General features: G+C 49.4%; 2 protein-coding genes and 1 non-coding gene across 3 annotated transcripts; all 3 read left to right on the plus strand.

Annotated features, from left to right (window-relative positions):
• The first annotated feature begins 5,357 nt into the window (after positions 1-5,357).
• TMEM107 (transmembrane protein 107) lies at positions 5,358-9,541 on the plus strand. Its single transcript, XM_029210670.1, has 5 exons — positions 5,358-5,570; positions 5,738-5,805; positions 5,908-6,008; positions 6,747-6,843; positions 7,070-9,541. The coding sequence occupies exons 1-5, from the start codon at positions 5,484-5,486 to the stop codon at positions 7,137-7,139; spliced, it is 423 nt and encodes a 140-aa protein (XP_029066503.1). The 5' UTR covers positions 5,358-5,483; the 3' UTR covers positions 7,140-9,541.
• LOC114889879 lies at positions 7,874-8,010 on the plus strand. Its single transcript, XR_003792171.1, has one exon. It is a non-coding gene; the product is annotated as a U8 small nucleolar RNA (small nucleolar RNA).
• An 8,818-nt stretch (positions 9,542-18,359) lies between the features above and the next one.
• On the plus strand, positions 18,360-22,198 carry VAMP2 (vesicle associated membrane protein 2). Its single transcript, XM_029212797.1, has 5 exons — positions 18,360-18,479; positions 18,986-19,106; positions 19,586-19,744; positions 19,838-19,889; positions 20,531-22,198. Coding segments are annotated over exons 1-5 (351 nt in total). The 5' UTR covers positions 18,360-18,477; the 3' UTR covers positions 20,548-22,198.
• Positions 22,199-23,630: the final 1,432 nt, after the last annotated feature.

Raw genomic sequence — 23,630 nt, forward strand, 5'->3', positions numbered from 1 at the left:
CAGTGGCTTCTCTTTGTTGTGGAGCACGGGCTCTGGGCGCTCAGGCTTCAGTAGTTGTGGCTCGTGGGCTCAGTAGTTGTGGCACACGGGCTTAGTTGCTCCGCGGCATGTGGGGTCTTCCTGGATCAAGGCTTGAATCTGTGTCCCCTGCACTGGCAGGCAGATTCTTAACCACTGTGCCACCAGGGAAACCTTCAGTTTCCAAATTTTAGAAACCAATAAATTATTCTGTCCAGAGTTGCATTGCTACATATGGTAGCCGCTAGGGTGGCTATTCAATATGGGGCTATTGAAATCAAGTTAAATTTTAAAACTTCAGTCCCTTAGTCCAAATAGCCACATTTCAAGTGTTCAGTAGCCACAGGGAGCTAGCTGGCCACCATACTGGACAGAGACAATGTGGAGTATCTCCATCATCATGGAAAGTTCTGTTGGACAGTGCTGACCCCAGACTGAGACAATCTGAGACTCAAAAAGCAAAACAACTGCAATGCAATGAAACACACAAAAGATGTTAAAATCTAACAACTAAAAACAACTAATTAGTCACTTTGGGAGGATACTGGGGAACCATTATTCTGAAAACTGGTAACTAATGGAATGAAAATCACACATTTATCCAACCTTTCCTGTATGACCTGTATCTCATGGTAAACAATGAGTCGATAAGGGCACATTCTTATTTACAGGAGAATCCCAGGTGACAAATGCAGAAGGAATGATAGAATTAGGACATCCCCAGTTTGCAACCCCCCCCTTGAAATAATGGAGCTAGGCAGTGACGATTAATTAAACCAGTAGGTGAAAAACTGATGGGGAACTTTACAGTGGTTGCCTCAGTCTGACTACACCTGAACCCACTGCTCAGATTAAAAACCAGAAAAAGAGAGACAAGCAAGCATGATGTGCTGCCTGTTAAAAGTCCAAGGCACAGTCATATCCATTTTCAAGACAAGGGATCATACATCAAAATGACATACTGATGTATTACATAAAGTTCACCGAGGTACATAGTCCAGGCAAGCACTTACAAAGTGACCGGCAAGTCACCATGACGCCCTACAGAGTTGGGAAAGAATGCTATTCTTTTAAGAAGTTAAAAAAAAAAAAAGTTACACTACTAGCATCAGAAGAAAGGGGGAAAAATTGATCTTTACAGTTGAGCAGTCACTTCTGTCTTTGAGGAGCTCTGGCTAATGTGTAATGCAGATACACACTGCACATTAGGGAGAGAGGGAGGAGGGCCAAACAAACACACAGAGAGAATTTTATGTTTAGTTTCTCTTGTCCTGCCTTAAAATATAAATTTTATATCATCACCAGAATGAGGGAATTTAAGGCTAAGAAAGCTGTGTAACAAAAGTCTTCATTAGTCAGCTACCCCTAGCACAAGCCCCTTTGTTAAATCTTCACAAATAATATTTCTTTGTCAAACAATGATATATAAACAGCCTGCTTTGGTCACTTCGGTGGTCCCATTTCTATGAGACGTCCCTGTGTATGAATTAAATTGTTTTTTTCCTCCTGTTAATGTCTTGTGTCAACGTAATTATTAGATCAGCTAAAAGAACTCAAGAGAGATGGGGGGAAATTTCTTCCTCCTGGACAGAATTATTTCGTGATGTCTGGGATTTGCTTCAAAATAACCCAGTGGGACTGGGAGGGAGAGGATAGCTGAAAAAACGTTGGTCATGTGTTGGTAATCACTGAAGCAGAACGGTAGGCTTCAAATGGGGTTTTCTTTATTTTTCTTTATCTTTACATATATTTGAATATTTCTGTGATTTAAAAAATGTTTTTCTAAATTCTTTTATGACCAGTTCAAATGTTGGGACATGTGAGTTCCAGCCCTGGGACGAGTGGCCCCCTGGGGAAGGACACTTGGTCACCAGCAATACCTCCTATGGCCACAGGGTGGCTCCAAAAATCGCTTTTGTGAGACTGTAGAGCAGGCTTCCCTGAACCAAGGTCATGGAAAGTGACAGGACAGACCTAAATGCTTGCTGTTTACTAATTCACAATGTGAACTGTAACTGCCCAGTTTTTACTATCTATAGGTCCCCTAGGCAGGAAGGCTATTATGAGCAGAATACCCCAAACTTCCAGCTGCTGGAGCCCAAAATCTAACAGTCATCCTTGACTGCTCCCTTTTTCTCATCCACCCACAGCCCCATGTTCAGACTTTATCTTCTAAGGATCTCTAGATTCCTTCCACTTCACTCCACCTCCTTGACTCCACTCTGGTCCAATCTCATCCTATCTTTCTTGGATAACACCATGACTTCTTCACAGACCTTCTGCTTAAAATCTTAAAATCCATTCTCCATGTTGCAACCAAAGTCATCTATGTATGTTATACAAATCTGAGCCTGTCCCTCCCCATGGCTGCAAGGCCATGTCCCTTGTCTACCCATCCCACCTCGCCCTGATCTCTTCTTCCCCTTCCATTATGGGCTTCAGACACACTAGCTCCCTTTCTGTTCAACAAATACACTGGGCTTGTTCCCACCTAAGGATCTTTGCACTTGCTGTGCCTCACCTGGAATGCTCTTTCCCCAGATCCTCATACAGCTGACTCCTTCTGTTCATTCTATTTGCTCCAGGGACCTTGGAGAATCTTGCAAAAGCGGGTCATGGGCTTTCCTCACTTTCACTCTAGGACAGTGCTTCCTTCACCTGTGAATAGTCAGACCTGATAAACTGTCTGGGGGAGCGTGGCTCTGAAGTCCTGGGCTTTCTATTCCCAGAGAAAAGTTCTAACGAGGACATTCTCTTCCATAAAGGCAGTAGAATTATCAAAGACTCAGGAAATTAACACCGATACAATACTATTATCTAGGCTAGAGACCTTATTCAAATTTTGCCAGTTGTTCCACTAATGTCCTTTATAATAAAAAAATTTCTTTCCTGATCCAGGATCCATTAGGATCACACATTAAATTTCTCATGTCAAATTTGGCACGTCTTTTTTTTTTATTTTATTGAAGTATAGTTGTTTCACAATGTTGTGTTAATTTCTGCTGTAAAGCAAAGTGATTCAGATATATATATATAGATAGATAGATAGGTATATAGATAGATAGATATTCTTCTCCATTATGGTTATCAAGGATATTGAATATAGTTCCCTGTGCTATACAGCAGGACCTTATCGTTTGCCCATTTTTGTCACATCTCTTTGTCTTTCATGACCTTGAGGAAACATCTTTTGACTGTCTCTTTGACTTATGAATTTTTTCACCCATTGGTTTAGAAAAAAGGAAATCCATTTATTACACTGGGGACCTGGAAGAGAGAAAAGCATTTCCTCTCATTTTTGACCACATTTCCTAAAACAAAGTTTAAGAACAAATGACCCATTTTCAAAGAAACTTTCCTTGATCACATTATTCTAATATTTCCCTTAAAAATTTTTATTTACAGCACTTATTATCATGCAGATATATTATTTGTTTGCCTGTTTGTCGTCGATCTCTCTGACCCCAGGAAGGTAGACACTTCTGACTTGTTCCTCAAGAACATGAGCCCAGCACAGTGCCTGGGACTTATAGCTAGTCAATGAATATCTGTTGAATGAATGAATGAAGAAATAAAAAATGCCTCTAGGGTTTGTAGTTTAGACCCTCCTAGAAGCACTGAGATGAAGAGTGGTGATAAAAGAAATGTTCACATATTGAGGTATGGGGAAGTCATTCTGGCTTAAACATGAGCTAACTTGAATTTTTGTTTGTTTTTGTTTGTTTTTTTTTTGCGGTACGCGGGCCTGTCACTGTTGTAGCCTTTCCCGTTGCGGAGCACAGGCTCCGGACGCGCAGGCTCCACGGCATGTGGGATCTTCCCGGACCGGGGCACGAACCCGTGTTCCCTGAATCGGCAGGCGGACTCTCAACCACTGCGCCACCAGGGAAGCCCCTAACTTGAATTTTATGCTAACTAAAACAGCCTGTTTGTGGCCTATCAAACATACATTGTACACCTGCTTTATTAAAGAAAAGGGCACACTGAGCAGAAGTAAAGAATGTCCATGTTAAAAATAAACATGGCATCTTGGGATGCCAATGCTGGTCCTCTTTTGATGATGACTCCCTTCCCAGGTGCCAACACCATACTGACTTGCTGTATACTCATGGTCTGTTCTTTTTTTTTTTTAAAACCATGAAGAAATGTAACACTTACTTGTTTAATGTTCTTTGTTCTGACCAGATATAAAACTGTACTGGAAACCATGCTTCCCTGGGGCAGTTTCTCAGAGTGATCTGGGAAGTGGGCTTCCGGGCTAGTCCTTAGTTTGGTTCAAATAAAACTCTATTCTTACTATAGATGTTTATCCATTATTATTCTTGACAGTAGGAAGAGAGATGATCTGGTAAGTGGGTAGGGAGGCCCCTGCGAGGTTGTGACTAGACTGTGAGCAATGAATGCGGGCGAGAACTTTCAGTTCTGCAGGGATCCCCTGTGAGGCCCAAAGGTCAGTGAGGTCGCGATAGTGAGAGATGCTTGGACTGTAGTTGGGCTAAGTCGTGCCCACAGCTCAAAGAGATAAGGAAATCGTTGCGGAGTCTGCATCTCCGCCCTCGATCCTTGCCTCCCAGGGACGCAGTGTTTCATTCTCTTCCTCCACTCCCCGCTCCACCCCCTTTTCTCGTACACTCCCTTCCTCCCTAAACACGCCTCTCATCCACACCCTAGTTCAGAAGAGCGGGCCATTTTCTGCACACTGCAAATCCCTCACCAATCTGAGCAAGTTGTCTGGGGAGTTGGTTGGGGGGAGCCCGAATCAAGGAAGGTTCAGGTATGAACCTTGTCCGCCGACAACCAGGGGCTCCGGGAGAATAAACGACAGCCGGACAACGTAGGGGCATCCACCTCTCCAAGTTCGGCCCAGGGCAGGTGGAAGCTAAACGGATGCGGAGGATGGAAGAAAAGAGAGTGTCCAGGCCTCAGGCATGGCGATGCCCTAAGGCCGGCGTGGCGGTGACAGTGGTATCCGGAGGGTCGTCCTGGGCAGCGCAGCGGGGGCTGGGGGCCGGGCGGCTCCCGGCATGGGCATCCGGAGAGGAAGGAGTGTCCCGGGCTAGGCAGGGCGGGTTTCCGTTCGCCGTGGCTGCGCGGGCAGAGTCGGCAGTGCGGGATCGCGCCACCGCCGCACACTCTCAGGTACCGACAGCTCGGCTGCGCGCGGGGAGGCGGCTGGCTGTCCGCACCCGGCCGGGATGAGGTACAGAGGACCCGTACCCACGATCCTCTGGGGGTTCTCGGCGGCGCGATAATTTACTGCTCTCGCGATATTCTCAGAGATTCGCGTCGTAGCCCCCGCTTATGCGGTTACCAAGGCAACTGGGCGGCACCAGCGCGAGCGGGAGGGCGGAGTACGTCGAATTTTTGTAGGCTAGCCTGGGAGACTTGAGGAGTGCCTCTCCCTGAGCTTCCAGTCCCAGAGACCACGGCCTCTGCTCCAGGAGGTAACCCTTACCCAGGGGGCCATGGGTCGGATCTCGGGACTCGTGCCCTCTCGCTTTCTGACGCTCCTGGCGCATTTGGTGGTCGTCATCACCTTATTTTGGTCGCGGGTAAGACCCATGGCCCCCCTCCTCTCGCCCTCCTTCCCACCTTGGGGTGGTCCCAGCCCTACCGCACCTTTTCCCCCGGGGCCTTACCCGGTGGGGTCCTCCCATTCCCCCGCCATCCGCCGCCCGACCCTCTTTCAACTTCTCTTTCTTTCTGCCCTGTTCCCCAGGACAGCAACATCCAGGCCTGCCTGCCTCTCAAGTTCACCCCTGAGGAGTATGAAAAGCAGGACATGCAGTGAGCACTTGGGGCAGGGTGGTCAGAATTAAGCAGTAGTGGGAGTGAAGGGGTGTTAGAAAAAGGCCAGAAGGCCTAAGCCAGCTCCCTTCCTTTCTGCAGGCTGGTGGCAGCGCTCTCTGTCACCCTGGCCCTCTTTGCAGTGGAGCTGGCCGGTTTCTTCTCAGGAGTTTCCATGTTCAACAGCACCCAGAGCCTCATCTGTATCCTTTCTACTTGTGCACCTTTCCTGTACGGCCCATTTCCATCTTAACGCCCTTCAGCCACCTAACTAGGCCTTTCTGGCACAGTGATGTTTGCCCTAGCAGTCAAACAGAATCCCTCCAGTTGAGAGATCTTCTTAGGTAACGTAGAAGATTTAATACAATCTTTGATCATTTGTTAAGCTCCTGCTATGCGTCAGGCACTGGAGATCTGAAAATGGGAGTAAAACACAGTTTTCTATCAGACACACAGACAGACATCTGTAATTCAGTGTGATAAGCACTGTACCATAGGATGTGTAAAGATGTGAAGCACTATGGGAATGCAGAAGAGACTGAGGAAGATGGATCAGGGAAGGCTCTTGACACTGGGATAGTGGACGGGGAGGACCAGGTGCTGGAGAGTGATTCTAGCAGGGTGTATAATGTCACTGTGAGCATTCCCGTGTGCTTGGAGTAGGTGGGGAGCCTACTACTTCACCTGATAGATATGGGGTGGCGGTAGCTTGGGGCCCCAGCTGTGCAGGCTCAGTTCTGGCCTCCACTCACATGGCAGTCCTAAAACTCAGAAGTCAGGGCTGCTGGCTCTGGCCTTTGCAGTGTGGTAAAGGGAGCAAGAGGTGCCCTGCTCTCCAGGAGGTGAAACAGAATGCAGATGCCAGTCCCACCACTGGCCTTTTCTGGCCCATCACTACCTATTGATCCAAAGGCTTTCCTTGACTCTGGTGCGTTCCCAAGCCATTGGGGCTCACTGTAGTGCATCTGTGGCCCTATCCTTCTTCATATTTGAGCGTTGGGAGTGCACCACGTACTGGTACATTTTTGTCTTCTGCAGGTATGGTAGCACCCAATGTTTGAGGACAGGGAAGGACGGTTTACTTTAAATCTGAAGGTTTCCCCTACCCAGCCCTTTACTCCATGTGTAAGATATCAGATCCACTCAACATCCCGTGGTCTTTTTGAGGTCCCCCACTCCTACCCTTTGGGGGTGGGATTGCTGGCTTGGGGATTTGGATATTTTTATTGGAAGGGACCCTGAACCTATCACCTACCTTCCATAGTGCCATCCCAGCCGTCACCGAAATAGCATTATTCATCAGCGTCTTTGGGCTGAAAAAGAAACCTTTCTGATACCTTCGTGACTGGAAGTAGGGATGAAGGCTGGAGAAGCGAGGGACCACTCACTGTTCCTGGAAGAAGGAAACCATAGACTTCAGCCCTCCCCCTAAAACTGCATTTGGTGGAGGATGTCAGTGTTAGGGTAATTGTCTCTCGAGTCTGGAGTTATGAGTTTTGTTTACAGTTCTTCGTAAAAAAAATATATTTTAGGGTAAGATCAAGACTTACTGGAATTCCGTGGCGGTACAGTGGTTAGGACTCCGCGCTTCCACTGCAGGGGGCGCGGGTTCGATCCCTGGTCGGGGAACTAAGATCCCGCATGCCGCGCAGCGTGGCCAAAAAAAAAGATAGATCAAGACATAAAAATTTCAGGAGAAAATTGGGGTGGCCAATCTACTATAGAAACGGAACAGTCTTGCACTCTAAGATACTAGATGTCGCTTTTATTTTGGTTATTACGGTAGATTTCTGGCGGAAGGGAGTGGGCGGGGATATGTAAATAAAGTGAGGCGGCCGGGTAGGACGGCAGGCTCTTAAGTGAGTGGAGCGTTCTGGGAGGAATTAGCCTATGCTTTTTTGACGCCAAATGCAAAAATATATTTTATAACATCTGCAAATAAATGTAGTAACAGAAATGGAAGAACCTAGATAGCTTTAGGTTGCTCAGGGTAACGTGTTGGGTTCTCACCCTCTCTCAAAGTGGAATCTTTTTCCCAGAGTACGGAATGCCCCAGAGTTTTTTTGTATCGTCAGGTAGGATAATCCTTACCTGTTTCTCCTTTTGGAGAACAGAATAGAATATGATGATTGGAGCACGCATGATTTCGTGATTAACGGCTGTGCGTAATCAGGCTTTGCAACATCCTGATTGCTCCTGTCTGATTCTTTCTGACGATCTTAATCTTTAGTGTAATTTTATTCTATGGGTAGTAGTTAGTCGTTTAGTGGTATAGTGTACTTACTGAAAGAGAAAATGGGCGTGTAGGTTTTGCGGCGTTATTCGTGTCCGGAGTACAGGGATTTCTTGGAGTTTGTTAGTGATGAGATGTTTTTTTCGAAGGAGGAAGTTAAGGATTTTTTTTTTTTTCCTTTGGAGAGGTCGTGTAGCGGTAGTTCTTAGACATACGTTAAATATTACGGTAGTAAATGCTGGCTAATGTTATTTTTTAAGTTTCTAATGACGTGTTATGTGTCCTTGGGTTTTTGAGGAGTGAGTGTTCTGTATTTGTTATGGTTTTATTCTGGCAGTATTAGTATTGAATCATTAATTTCGCTTTGCAGGAGAGAGTTGTGTGTTTCACTTCAGTTTCCTTGTAGTGGAATCTTTCTTTTAAGAACCTGTTGAAGCTTCTGTTTTCAGTCAATAGTGTAAGTAAGAGTACCCTGTTTTTGCTTGGTAGTTTATAGTAAGAATATGTTCAAAAAGAAGTTATTGAAACGCGCTGTTAGGTGTTGTGAAAACTACAGGAGTCGAAGGTTTGCTCTTGTCATGGGGTGAGTATATTTATTTGCAAGCTCACGTTTTCAAGAGAAGGGTTGTTGTGTGTTGGGAAAGTTTTGTTCGTACATTTCAGTTTTAAAAGGTGGAGTCCAGGCTTTTTTTTTTTTTTTTTTAAGCGGTACGCAGGTCTCTCACAGTTGTACCGTTGTGGTCTGTCTCGTTGCGGAGTACAGGATCCAGACGCGCAGGCTCAGCGGCTATGGTTGAGAGGCCCAGCCGCTCCGCTGCATGCGGGATCTTCCCGGACCGGGGCACGAACCGCGCGTTCTCTGTATCGGCAGACGGACTCTCAACCACTGCGCCACCAGGGAAGCCTCAGGTTGTTTTAAACAAGCAAAAACACATGCAAGGAGATGTTTTCTGGTGATACCCTGCAGGTGATTCCTATACGTAGATAACCTTTTCCTAGCTCTCTCTGTTTTCTGGCAGCGCTTCTTTATGGATACTAGTACTGTATGCTGTAGTAGGCACTGAGGGAGCAGATGTTTGATACTCGGCCATCACAGATATTGCGGCTCATGGAAAGAGACAGAAGTGTGTGGTACTCCCAGAGTAGTTTAGTTCTAAATTGTTATAAAAGCTGCAGAGGCGATTTACAGGTGCCACGAAGGAGTGATGAAATTGTCGAAGGTGGCAGGAGTGCTGCTTCTCAGGAGCTGTTTGAGTGAGGTCCTCGAGTGTGGCTGGAGCAGAGAAAAAAGGGAGCAGGTTGTCCGCGAGAAAAAAAAGGTGGACCTTTGCAACGTCACGGGTTCGAGCCCTGGCTCGGGAGGATTCCACATGCCGCGGAGCAACTACACCCATGCGCCATAACTACTGAGGCTGAGCGCTGGAGCCTGCAAGCCACAACTCTTGAAGCCTACACGCATTAGAGCCTATGCTCCGCAACAAGGGAAGCCATGAAGCCACGACAATGAGAAGCCCACGCACTGCCACAAGGACCCAACGCAGCCAAAAATAATTAATTAATTAATTAAAAAAGAATCTTTGGGCTTCCCTGGTGGCGCAGTGGTTGAGAGTCCGCCTGCCAATGCAGGGGGCACGGGTTCGTGCCCCGGTCTGGGAAGAACCCACATGCCGCGGAGCGGCCAGGCCCGTGAGCCATGGCCGCTGAGCCTGCGCGTCCGGAGCCTGTGCTCCGCAACGGGAGAGACCACAACGGTGAGAGGCCCGCGTACCGCAAAAAAAAAAAAAAAAAGAATCTTGAAATGTCATGTCTATAGGCTGTTACACTGTGAATAGCACAGAAAGTTGAGGATACATTCCAGGATTTGAAAACTGTTGTCAGTTTCAGCAAAGAAATCACTCAAGTCATTGAGGAATCTGTGAGGTTTCAGCATATCATGTGTTTCATTTTTGTCTTACTCAAAAACGTAAATGAAAACATCAACGAACGTTCACGTTGGAACTGCACTTGTACTTAGGCTATAACTCCATTTATGAAATCATGGATACAGAATAGCATTTACAATAAAAAAAATATTGTACATTTTATTTGTGGATTCTGTTACATATCCTTTATATCAGTAAAATTTATAATAAACTTATGTACATACACAAATGCATACTTTTTTTGGAAAGTGGGTTGTTAAACATTTACCAGCACTTTCTTGCTCCTGCAATAATCCCAAGAAACCTCTCATCACCAATGATTTCCTTGTTCCTAAATCCAGAGGTTCCCTCTCAGACTAGAGTTTGATCTCTTTCCAATATGCCGACCACTCCCCTCATTTGAAATTTGTTCTCCCTTCGTTTCTGAAATTAGTTCCCCTGGCTTACCTCCCCCTGTTCTGGCTGCTCCTTTTTAGGCTCAGCTAATGAATATTGACTGAGAACCCAGAGCTGGCCAGTCACTGGGGACATATTACTGGGTTGTCGCCTCTGCTTGCCTCTTAAGTGCCGGTGGTCACTACTCCTTGGGTGACTTCATCCACCTCTTCAGACATCACCCAGATGCTGCTGGTTTCCATGCCTTGGCTCTCTTCTGTGATCCCCAGCCTGGGGCAGAGACCAGAAGCGAGCTGTGGAGCCAATCCTGGGGTTAACGTGCACCCTCTCTCCTTGGTTGTGTGATCACCAACAGGTCACTAAACCTCTCTGTGCCTCAATTCCTTCACGCTCCAGAAGTACTTACCACGAGCACCTCAACTATCTATCTCTTAGCCACCACCCGAGGCTTTGCCAATTAGCATCAAAAATAGGTTTTCATTTTATTGTGAAATTAGTGGCTTGTTAATCAGCGTCAGCCAGTCATGAAAAAACAAATACTGCTCGAGTCTACTTATATGAGGGACCAAGAGTAGAGGCTCAAAGTCATAGAGACGGAATGTAGAACGGTGGTTGCTGAGAGCCGGGGGAGAGGAAAAGGGGGAGTTGTTTAATGGGTAGAGAGTTTCAGTTCTGCAAGATGAAAAGAGTTCTGGAGATTGGTTGTACAACAATATGAATGTACTTAGCACTACTGAATTGTACACTTAAAAATGGTTAAGATGGTAAGTTTTATGTATTTTTTATAACTTAAAAGTAAAAAAAATTAAAAATCGGGGGGAAAGGGATTAGTCAATAAAGTTTATTAGAACAACTGAGTAGCCATTGGGGGGAAAATATGGATCAATACCTTATAATTTTAGAGCACAGAAAAGTTTCAAAAACAGTACAAATGTCCTGTATACCCTCACCCAGCTTCTCCAGATGTTCACATCTTGCATAGCCATGGTATAATTATGGAAACCAGGAAATTAGTGTTGATACAATACTGTTAACTAATCTACAAGTCATATTTGAATTTTTCCGGTTTTCCCATTAATGCATTTTTTCTGACTCAGGATCTAATTCAGGATTTCACATTGCATTTAGTTGTCATGTCTCCTTAGGCTTTTCCAACCTGAGACAGTCCCTTTTTTTTTTCCTTTCATGATCTTGACACATCTGTAGAGTACTAGTGAGTTATTTTACAGAATGTCCCTCAATTTGGATTTGTCCAATGTTTCCTCGTGATTAGTTAGATTGAGGTTATGCATTTCTGGTAAGAATACCACAGAAGTAAATAGTTTGGAGTAGGGAAGACATAAGTATGAAAACAAGATGCAGAAGTCATAAAAGACTGATATATTTAAATCTGTATTTAAAATGTTAAAAGTATGCATGGTAAAAAAAAAAGCAAAAGTTAAAAGACAAATGAAAATCTAAAGAAAAATATTCATAACTCGTATTACAAAGAGCTAATTTTGATACATAAAAATGTCCTACAAATCTGTAAGAAAAATACCGACAACCCAATAAAAATGTACAAAAAACTGTACAGACATTTCACAGAACAGGAAATATAAAAGGAAATATAAAGAACTCTCAAATATAGGAAGGGATGCCTGACTTCATTCAGCATAAGACAGATGCAAATCATGCCTAACTTACAATGACCAAGAAGTTTCATAGTTGAAGAGGGTATTGGGTTTAAGTAAACAAGCCTCACCTGTTTGTTGGTGGCGGTAACACATCCACCTGAGAGCAATTTGGCAATATTCCATCAAAATCAAAATCAATCACAAGGACCCATACCCTTTGACCTAGGACTTTCACATCTAGGAATTAGCCCTTCAGATTTGCACACAGGTAGAATGGGGATGTGTAGATTATTCCTTGCAGCTTTGCTTGTAGTGGCAAAAGATTGGAAGCAAATGTCTGTCAACAGGAAGTTGGTTAAACTGCATTACCACGTAACACTGCAGCCAGGAGGAAAGCAAACCTTATACACGGTTATAGAACAGTCTCCAAGATACTTAAGTGACAAAAGCAAGTTACAGAACAGTTCGTGTTGTGTTCTTCCATTTGTGTAAAGAAAGGTGGAAAGCTATGTGCACAGAGCATCTCTGGAAGGAGGGAAACTACTGGGAGGACTGGGGCTGAGAGGTGGAAGCTGGAGGGCTGGGAGAAAAGGGTGAGAGAGAGACTTTCTCCATATGCTCTCTTGAATTTTTGGAATTTTGAACCACATTCTTTTTTTTTTTTTTTAACTAACATTTTAAAAGAATGTGAGCCTGCAGCTGCTTCTGTTCCCTGTCTGGAAATGAAGCTAAGGCAAAGGCCAGCAGGGCTGGAAACAGAGAACCAGATCCCTGATGACATCACATGAGCACCTGGACCCTGCTGTTTCCAGCTACACTCCAGTCATGTGAGCCCTCAGAGCCTCCTTTCTGGTTTAAATCTGTCTGAGCTGTGTTGGCAAGTGTCTTGATCATTACGTCCGTCAAAGATCATGGTGGGTGCTTTTTTTTCCCTCCAGCTTTATTGAGGTATAATTGACAAACATGATGTGTTGTGGGTTTTGGTTTTGGTTTTGGTTTTTTTTGGCCGCACGACTTGGCTTGCGGGATCTTAGTTCCCCGACCAGGGATTGAACCTGCGCCCTCAGCAGTGAATGAGCAGAGTCCTAACCACTGGTGCCAGCACGGTGCCCGGCATTGTAGAGTGAAAGAGCCCTCATTTAACAAATGAGGAAGATGAGGCCCAAGCAGAAAGCTATTCACTTGAGGTCATCATGCAGATAGGGAGATCTGGGACCACAACCTGAAACTCCTGGCTGTCAGGCCAGATCAGTTGACTCAATTCAGCAAGTGTTTGATAGAGGAGCTTGTTAACCCCAGTGAATTTCTAATGAATAATGAATGGAAGGTTGCAGAGTGAGGGTATGGGATCAGGAGGCCTCCCAGGCCTGCTGTGCTGGGCTCTCCTTTAAAACACTCCTCACTGAGACCGCAGTTCACCATCATTCATTATTCATGTGCCTGCCTGGCTTCTGCGCTGTGCTTGGTACCTGAGAACTACACAGATTAAAAAGATACCAGTTTATGTACTATAATATGTTGCATACGAAAAAAAAATTAAGAGATATTTATTCTATATGTGAAATAACCAATTTAATAACTGACTAACCAATTTAATAAAAGATCCCATCAAGGCATTTCTCTGGGCCTAGGTTTCCCCAAATGTGAAATCAAGCCAATACCTACTTCACAGGATTGTCCTGAGGGCTGACTGATGGTGGGAGGTATTTACAACAATGTTCCTAAGAGCACTGTTGTAACAGCGGAAAAATTGGAAACAACCTAAAAGCTGGTCCTTGGACTTCCCTGGTGGTCCAGTTGTTAAAGACTCCAACACCCCCAAGGCAGGGGGCACGGGTTCCATCCCTGGTCAGGGAACTAAGATTCTGCAAGGAGCGTTCGGAAAAAAAACAGAAAAAAAAATCCAAATTTGGTCCTTGAGGGACATAAACTGTGGTGAGACTTCTGGCTAAACATGGAAGACATGTAAACATGAGCATTTGTCTTCTCTCCCTTCCATAACTGAACTGGATAACAGGAGAGGCGTCAGAGAGGCATGTATGTACACGGACAAAGACCCGGAGAGAAGACAGCAGTGGAGAAAAAGATTCCAACAGGCTTTAGAGGCTGGACAGTGGCCTAAGGGTGGTGACAGAATGAACAAGAAATGATGCTCCAAGATCCTGGAGGTCCCTAGACTCTGGGTCAGGGCCTGGCTGAACACAGAGGGTGGCCGAGAGCCTGTGTTCAGGGTGTCGAGACCCCTGGGTCTCCCTCACCTCTCACATCTGAGTCACACACACCAACCCTCCGCACACTCATTTTTGGGGAGGCTTTGGACTTGGGGACCCCAGGCGCAGCAGAGGTGAGGCTTGAAGCTAGAAATAGGAACTCCCACCCTGCCCTCCCAACCCACACCCATACAAGACAGGGATGGAGAATGGAGGATATTCTCTCAAAAAACTGAACGGCCCCAGAGAAAGCCTGCCACCTGTCAACATTTGGGAGTCTGTGTAAAAAGGCTTTCACTGTCCTACAGCAAAGCCGACAGTCAATGAGTGCCCTCCCCCTACACGTGCGCGCGCACACACACACACACACACACACACACACACAGAGCTTCCACTCGGCTTCTTGCTGGCTCCCTATTAGATATTAACAGAGAGCCAACGACCAGCAGACATTTAAGGAAAGCCTCCAAAATGAAAAGAGAGAGACTCCTTCCATATATTCCTCCCAGATATTAAAAAGCCTATCAAAGAAATCTGGAAGAAATAGAGAAACTAGGAAGCACAAGAAAAAAAGAAAAAAACTCTATAATTGGAAAGTTAAAAAAAAATGGAAGGGGAAACAATGCATATAGTCTGTTAGCATTTGTTGTTTTTTTTTTTTAGCATTTGTATTTTTAAAGAGAAAAGAAGTATCTATGTCTGTGTCTCTGCACCAACCAATCTGGAGGATTTACAAGACTGAAACAGCAGCTGTGTGGAATAGGGGTCTTGGGTGGCTCAGGACAAAGGTTCGCTGTACGTTCTTTCGTACCTTTTGAATTTTGATTGTTACCTATTTCTTGGGTTACAATATAATACTGCATTTAAAAAATATAGATGCAGAGAGATGCAAGAAGATATTGCACTTTGGAAATTAAAAAGGTAATCAACATCCATCTTTATTTAAGGATAAAGAGTAATGGAAAAAAATAAATATAACAAAAAACTTTTTTTCCCCCAAAAGGAGGACACAGGAAAACTTCCAGAAAGTAAAACAAGAAGATGAAGTGGGGGGTGTCCAAGGGAACCTCAGTTTTATGTCTAGTGCTTTAATATTTTTTGAGGAGAATGCAGTCATATTATTTGCGTAATTAAGACACTGAATGTGGGTGGCAATCCATGTAAAGCTCCTCACATGCAGTAGGTACTTGGTAGTTTCCCTTCCCTCCAGGAGCCCAGGGATTGGCAGGCAGCCCCGAGCCTTCCAGTTTGGAGGGCAGAGCCAGAGGTCACAGGGTTTGAGTAGCCGATTGTGAGGGAGGCTAGGCCATTGGTCCCCATTCCATGCAGCCCTCCCAGGGACATGATTCTCCTCCTAATTAGAAGGCTTTTTCTGTACATGCTGTGTTGAGGGACACACAAGGTCTCTGAAATTAATTACTAGTTTGGTCAAGTTTGACTCATGTGGATGGAGCAAGTTCATGAGTCAGTGGAGCAATGACCCAGCTCCCTTCCACCCCAACTTTGAAGTCAGTTGTTAGAAGAAGAAAAAGCAATAAAAGAAAACCTTTATTAAACCTTTATTAAAGGTCTCTGCCATGCCACCTACGTCAGAACCATTGGAGGTGCTTGGCCCCCTCGCACATCTTTTGAATGAGCGTTGGGAGTGGAGCCTGGAAATTTGGCTACCAACCCCCAGAAGCAGGTAAATGTAGAAGCTACGATCTCAGTTATGCAAATATATTATTTTATTTCTCTTTAGTTCAATTTACCTCTATTTTGGGTCTCCCTTCTAGCTGCTTGCAGAAAACATTCTCTTAGTCATTCCCAGGTGAACTCACCTGGTCTCCCCCACCCCACCTCTTCTCCTGCCTCCACCATTGATGTAAATGTGGGGAGTTCCCTAGCACCACAGCATAGGTGGGGTGGGCGGGGAGGGCTGCTCGGTGAGCTGCGCATCCTCTCTTGGGGATAAACCCTCCTGGGTCCCCGCCTCCATGGGTCCATGTGCTCTCATTTCTGTTCTGCTGCTGCTGCCCCCAGGATCCAAGAGCAATGGCAATGTGCCAGCCTTCCAAGCCACACCGCATGGCCTTGGCTCCCCCAGTGTATTCTGGGTTCCGTCCCTTCCATGTCCCCTGGACTTGGCCGTTGGGGAATGAGGATCACTCTTACACCCGTGTCTATCATCGTGTCTGGTCCTCCACTAGCTTCTCCCCTGCTAGCATAGGGTGTCGGGGCATGGTGGGGGGGGGGAGCGCTGCCTGTTTGTACCTCCTTCCAACCTTACCTGTCTGAGACCCAGACCCTGAGGCTTTTGAACTCAAAAGCCTGGAATTTGGCGTCTTTGTTCTCTGGCTAGAAAGTAAAGTAATCTCAGGGCCAAAAAGCAAGAGCTAGTCTCCCACAGCATCATCTGAGACCATCAGGGAAGCTGCTCTTTTCTTCCTTTTCACATAGGCTGAGCCACCCAGATCTTCTGTGTCAGTGCCCAAGGACCAGGGAAGTGGCGGCTCCTGGGAGGGGAAGGGAGCTGAGCTCATCTTATCTTAGATCTGCTGGGTCCCCACACCCAACACACACTCCCAGTTCACTCACCTCCCCCGGACAGCTGGGAAATGACACCTCTGGTGACAGAGCCAGTCCCAGGCTTCTGCTGGGAGGGGGTGGGGTGCTGCATGGGGGAGGCTGTCACACCATAGGCCCTGGGAAGCCTGGGTGGGAGAGGGAAGAAGCTAGCTCCTGTTTGTCTCAGAGACCAAGGCCACCAGCCTCCCCTGCCCCCCTTCCAGGGACACAGTGAGCACCCCTGCCCCCGGGCCACTAGGTCTTCTTCACTCTTGAGGCTGGTCCTGACTCATCCCACCGGACAGGCAGCTCACCTGTTCCCATCTTCCCCTGCCTCAGGGGGGCCAGTCCTTCTGGGAAGGAGCGGGGTGGGTGTGTCAGCTGCTGCGTCAGGGACGACAAGGGGTAGTGGATTATCTCCTACCGGGTCCCAGTAGTATATTTTGGGTCCAGAGCCAGGACAGGAGCTGTTAGGCTGACACCCATGAGGTTAATCGGCACGTACAGTAGTACCAAGTACCTGGGTACCGCAGGTGCCGTCCCTGCCTACTTACTGTCCTTCCACCTAAAGGAAAACCAAAACAACAAAACAACAAAAAAGTAAAAGTCCTGGGCTTCCCTGGTGGCGCAGTGGTTGAGAGTCCGCCTGCCGATGCAGGGGACGCGGGCTCGTGCCCCAGTCCGGGAAGATCCCACATGCCACGGAGCGGCTGGGCCCGTGAGCCATGGCCGCTGGGCCTGTGCGTCCGGAGCCTGTGCTCCGCAACGGGAGAGGCCACAACAGTGAGAGGCCCGCGTACCGCACACACACACACACACAAAAACCCCGCAAAAGTCCTGTCCTTTCGCCCAGGCCCTGTGCCTGGGATCAGAGGTTGAGCCCTCCTGCTGCTGCCAGGGTAGCTGCCGCCACTCTGGGACGGAGCTAGGTTTAGGCCAGTCTGCAGCCACCACCTGAAGCAGCCCCATGGGGCAGCCCCATGCCCTCCTCCCGGCGCCCTAAGCTTGCCCCACCTCAGCCAGGCCTCTCCTGCCAAGGACCCCTGGTCTGAACCTCAGCTGTGAGGATCGTGTTGCTATCCCCCCTACTCAGCTGTCAGGGGCCCCAGACCTCCCTTGAGATATCCATCTGCGGGGCAAGGGGTTGGGGACCAACTGCCACCACTTCACCTCACCAGCGGGGTTCCAGCTATCCGCATGGCCCGGGAACCTGCACTTGCCCCTTCTGATTTCCCTCCGCCCGCCCATTCCACATGCTGAAGGCGGGTCAGCAGGCGTTGGGACCTGGGGGCAGGCCGAGACCTGGGGCTGGGTGGGGTGCGGACCGGTTGATGGGTTTCACGGAGAAGGAGGAGGACGTGTTTGGGGCTGAAGGGTGCCGTAAGGGCCAGGAGGCAGGGGCACGGGGACGGCGGGGAGGGCTGTGGTCAGACCAGGTGGGCCAGCTGTTGGTGTGGGGAAGCCGCGGCCGCCAGACTCCGGGCTCCCAGGCGATGAGGGAGTGGCTGGGGCTCCGCGGCGCCAGACCAGGAGCCCAGCCAGTCGCGATCTCCGCTCTCCGCGCCCCGCCCCCGCGGCCCGGCTGCCAACTAGAGGCCCGCCGCGCCCCGCCCCCGCCTGCAGTGCCCGGATGTGAGTGACGTGCGGCCGCCATCTTCCTGTCCCGGGCAGCCAGCGCCAGTCGGAGCTAGCGCGAGTCACCGCCGCCATCACTGCCGCTGCCAAGTTCTCCGCCCGCTGCCCCCGCCATGTGAGTTGGCGCCCGCGCCCGCGCCCGCACCGGGTGGCCTGCGCCGGCCGCCGGCCGCCGCCCTTAGGCCCAGGCCCAGGGAGGGCCCGGGGTTCGACTTGCGCCCCCCGGCGCGCCCCGCATCCCGAGACCAGGCCGGCGCCAGTGACTGCGCGCAGGCAGCCGGAGGGCCCCGCGTCCCCGGCTGGCCGCGCGGGCCCTGGCCGCGGGAGGGAGCGGACCCGGCGTGCGCCCGCCCCGCCCCTGTCATCGCTGCCGCCTGTCGTTTCGGGTCCACCCTCATTTGACAGGCGGGGAAACTGAGGCCCGGGGGGGAGGGGGCCTCACTCAAGGTCACGCAACAACTCGCTCGCGGGGCCGGACGGAGTCCAGGGTTCCCATCGGGTGGCTTTCTTCCCGGGAAGGAGGAAGGAAGGGACGGATGGATGGACAGGCGGATGGGCGGGGCCCTTGCTGCGGAGCCAAGGGCTCCAGGCCTTGGGTCTTGATCCGTCCCTGCCCTTCAGGTCGGCCACGGCTGCCACCGCCCCCCCTGCCGCCCCGGCTGGGGAGGGAGGCCCCCCTGCGCCCCCTCCAAACCTCACCAGTAACAGGAGACTGCAGCAGACCCAGGCCCAGGTGGATGAGGTGAGTTGTGGGGGGGGCGGGTGTCAGGCCAGTGGGAAGGACCCTGAGGGCTGGGAAACAGGTGTACGGGCCCATCTTGGGTTGGGGGTGATGGCAGTTCATGTTAATGAGTTTGGGGACAAAATTATGTCATGCCCGGTCCTTGTCAGCATGCAGTTGGGAGGGCCGTGAGGTGTCAGTCAGCCTTGCTAGCCTGGGGTGTTTCACCCTGGGCGGGTGTGCTCTGGTGATCGGCAGGCTGCTTGAGGCTCGATAAATAGAGAGTGCTGCTGTGATATCTGAGATGTCTGGCTACCAGCATGCCCCTGATGCGTGCTCCTTGGCGCATCTGCGGCTATGCTAGGCATGTTCTGTGTATGTTCTTGTCATGTTCGCCAGGCAGCATCGGGGTGCGTGTTCTATATGTGGGCTCATGGTGGAGGAGTGCCCTTTGCGATGGGCCTTGGCACACTCCCCCTGCTTTGCGGGCCTTCCCCCAGGTGGTGGACATCATGAGGGTGAACGTGGACAAGGTCCTGGAGCGGGACCAGAAGCTCTCGGAGCTGGACGACCGTGCAGACGCACTCCAAGCAGGGGCCTCCCAGTTTGAAACAAGTGCAGCCAAGCTCAAGCGCAAATACTGGTGGAAAAACCTCAAGGTAAGGGTGGAGGCAGGCGGGAGGGCAGGTAGGAGGAGTGTGGGGGGGTGGGAGAATCATGGTCTGTCTCACTGACCTCCCCCTCGCCCCCAGATGATGATTATCTTGGGAGTGATTTGCGCCATCATCCTCGTCATCCTCATCGGTGAGTAGGTGGGAGTGGCTATAGGGCCCCTCCCGGAGAGGTGGGAGTGGCTAGGCCCCTTCCCGAAGAGGTTGCCCCTGTCCTTCCTGGGTCTTGAAGGTCATTAACCTAGTTCTTACTATTCAGCAGAAAGCACATATAGCTGCCAATAGAAGTTCTGATTCATCCACAGCCCCAAAGCTTGAAGCTGTTTAGCTTGCTCTTTGCCTGAATCTGGGCAATTTCTCTTAAGAGTTTTGGAAACAGGAAAGCTGGTGGATCCCCACTGCTCCCTTGAGGACCCTTTGGGCCTAGGAGCCCAGTCTGGGAACCCTGGAATTGGGGAGTGGGAGAGCAGCAAAGACCCAGGGGCTTGAGAAACAGTTAGGAAGCCAGCCACCCCACTGTCTGAGAGCTGTGGTCTCAGAGGCCCAGAGGATTAGGGGTCTGTGGCCCCAAGGCCATACCGTGGAGTTGAAGAGACCTTGGAACCGACCTATCCAGCCTCTTTGTGTTACAGATGGAGAACCTGAGGCCAAGAGGGGAAGGGATGTCAACCAGCTGGGAGGTGGGGAAGATGGGAGCAGGGCCGGGCTGACACACTGCTTTCTCTCTCTCTTTCTCCCTTCTCCCTCTTCTTCCTTCTCTTTCCCTCTCCACAGTTTACTTCAGCTCTTAAACCCCTGAGGAGCCTGCCCTGCCCAGAGAAGGGCCTCTCCCCCCCACCCCCAGCTGCTCCTCCACCTCTCAGCCATATCTTCCAGCCCACCTCCCTGGATCCGTGTGTGTGTGTGTGTCGTGTGTGTGCCCCCTTGTAAATAGCCAGCTGTTATTTATACATATATAATATTATATATATTTGGTCTGTTTGTAGTTTTATTACTAGAAGATTTTTTCCGGTTGTCCTTAACAGCCCTTCCTGAGGTTCTCATCACCTCCTTTTTCTCTTTCCCTCCTTCCCTTTCCCTTTCTTCCTGACCAGCCCCAAGTCCCCTTCATTTGCATCTGTTATGCAGTCCCCTCTTCCTCCTTCCCTTGGATTTAGCTGATCCTTCCTCCCGCCCTGGACTTCCCCATACCTCCACCCCCCTGCAAAAATTATAAAAAGCAACTGTCCAGGCCTCCCTAGGTGCATCTTCTTTGCATCTTTGGGAGGCTCCGAGACTGGTCCCTTATGGTCCTAAGAATCCCAAGGTCTTCTGGGAGCTTCCAGCATGTTAATTAGCATCCATTTGCCTACTGACATCCCTTTTGGTTTCCTTCTCCCCCCCCATTTTCTCTTATGTTCAGTCTTTCAACCTGTGTTTCTTTTTTACTGAGGAGTTAGTCCCTGTTGGTCCTTGTATCACACTTTCATTTGCATGATGTTACTTGCAGGTGGTGGGGAGCCTGGGCTTTTGGGGAGCCAGGTTCTTCTGGCCCCCAGGATCGCCTCCTCCTAGCCCCCCTAGTCCAGTTTGCCTCCCCTACCCCGATTTTCCAAACCTCTTGTCCCTCCTTTCCCTCCCCCCAGCTGGTGTGTAAGTGTCTTGGAGTTCAGTGTGTTATGATGGACCAATAATTCTGCCACTTGGAGTCTCTCCCCACATTCCTGCTCCCCAGTTTCCGTGTGGGGTGCTCAGTTGACATTCCCATGGGGTCTCCCTCCCTCCCATCTGCCTGATCTGCCTCCTCCTCCTCCCACCAGGAGAGTTGGGGGTTGGCCACAATCTGATCTCTCTTGGGAGAGGTGGCTGCCAGTGTGTCGGGGGGGTCATCACTGCCTTGGGGAGGATGGGGCAGGGCAAAGAATCCCCCCAGTTCCTTCCTGAAATCTCTGGCCCCACCCCTGCTGGGGGCTGAACTGAAATCCCTCCTCCCTCATTGGGGGGTGTTGCCCCGTCACTGCCCAGCTCCTCTGACTGCCCCTTTGAACTCAGGCTGGGAGTACTGGTCACTGCCAATGTGTGCATGGGACGCGCTGCAAGACGGGGATTCTTGCCCCTCTCCGGGTCTCCTCCTTAGGTGAAATGATGAAGGAAGGGTCTAATGTCTTTTTAAATGGCACAATTTTAGGGGTCTGAGGGTGCAGTCCCTTAACCTGCCACTGGAGGGCACCCCCTAAACTCTTTCTTCCCCGCACAGTCGAGGTTCCTGTGTGGAGGGGGAGCAGCGAGATCGAAGCTGTGGTGTGAAAGGGTAGGGAGAGATGCTGGGGGTGAGGGTGCTGTGTTCTAGACCCCCCATATTATCCCAGTATCCCCTGCCCCCCTTCCCTCACCCCATGCCCCCAATTCTGTGGCGCATCCAGATTGTGAAAATGTACAATAAATGTGTAATGAGTAACCAGGTGGTGTTTTAAGATCTTTTTTTAACCAGTGGGAAGCGTATTGGATCTGCAGGTGTAACAGGAAGGTTGAGAAGATACATCTGGAAGGGACAGCTTTGCCAGGGGGCCTGACCTTGGGCAGGGCAAAGGCAAAGTGTGATTCACCAAGTGGCCACGAGGGGGCACCAGGAGTTGATAATGGGAAGTGTTCATGATCCCAGTGTCTCTCGGTCCCGTGAACCCTGAGGTCTGGGCTTCCCAGCTTCCCGCCCCCCCCCCCCACTTCCCTGCGGGCATGCTCCTGCTGTTTATTGGATCCCTTTCTGCTCCTTGATTTAAGTCTCAAATGCTCTGCAGTCTCTCCCGTGGTCATGTACTCCTAGGCCTGAAGTAGATGGACAACTGTGAAACGTCTCTCCCTCATTGTGCCTAGCACAGTGCTGCATCCAGAAGGCGTTAGTAAATACTTATTGAACAAAACAGCTCAGGGAGATCCAGCCGAGTGCGGTGTGGCTGGCTGTAGATGGCCTGCTGCCCCTGCACTCAGTGTTGCCCGACTGGTGGCTCTGGACCCCATACTGAACTCCTTTAACCTCCAGCTCCATAACGCCCTTGACGTGGCACCCTAGCATCCCTGCCCACAGGCACTTTTAACGGGGGGGCGAGTGCTAGGTGAGTTCTGGAGGGCCCACTTTTCTGTGCTGCAGCATGAGGATTCAGCAGCCTAGGAAACCTAAATAGTGTTTCCCAAACTTTTAGGCTCCTAAGAACTACCGGGAATGCTTTTAAAAATAGATTTTCAGGCCCCTTCCCCGGAGATTGATTCCGCAGTTGTAAGGGACCCAGGTGATTCTTATCATTATGTATACAGCCATTATAATGTTCATCACTTGTTGAGGGCTTACTATTTTCAAGACAGTGCTCAGGGCCTTTTTGTGCTTCATCTACTGAGTCCTTCACATGTTTAGGGTTCCCGCAGGCCTTAGGGCCCACCTTTATCGTATCAGGGACCTGAGTTCAAATCTTGACCCCAGTAGAGACTAGCGTGTTAATCCGGATACATTATGTAACCTTTCTGGATCTCAGTCTCATTTATGAGACAGTGGGAAGTAGATCAGCCGCCTCCTCCGGGTTTGTAAGAAGCGCATGGCCTGGCCCACAGAAAATATAATCTGGGAGGTGGCTATCATCTTCATCGTTACCACGCGGCACTGAGACCTGAAGATCGCTTCACCGTAATGCCAGCAGCTTCCAGCTTCAGGGAGCTTCAGGAACCCAGGTCCACAGTCCCAGCGCGGGGGCGCTCTTGTCACGCGCCTAACGGCTCACAAAGCGCCCCCACCAAAGCCACCACTGCTCACATCTGCGCCTGCGCAGACTCGGCCGTCCTGGGTTAGCGTGTCGTCAAGGAAAATCCCCAGCTTCTAGGTAAACAAGTTGCCGCGTGAGATCGC

This window comes from Monodon monoceros, unplaced genomic scaffold (genome assembly GCF_005190385.1).
Source record: "Monodon monoceros isolate NGI ecotype Baffin Bay Population unplaced genomic scaffold, NGI_Narwhal_1 Super_Scaffold_9, whole genome shotgun sequence".
Lineage (NCBI taxonomy): Eukaryota > Metazoa > Chordata > Mammalia > Artiodactyla > Monodontidae > Monodon > Monodon monoceros.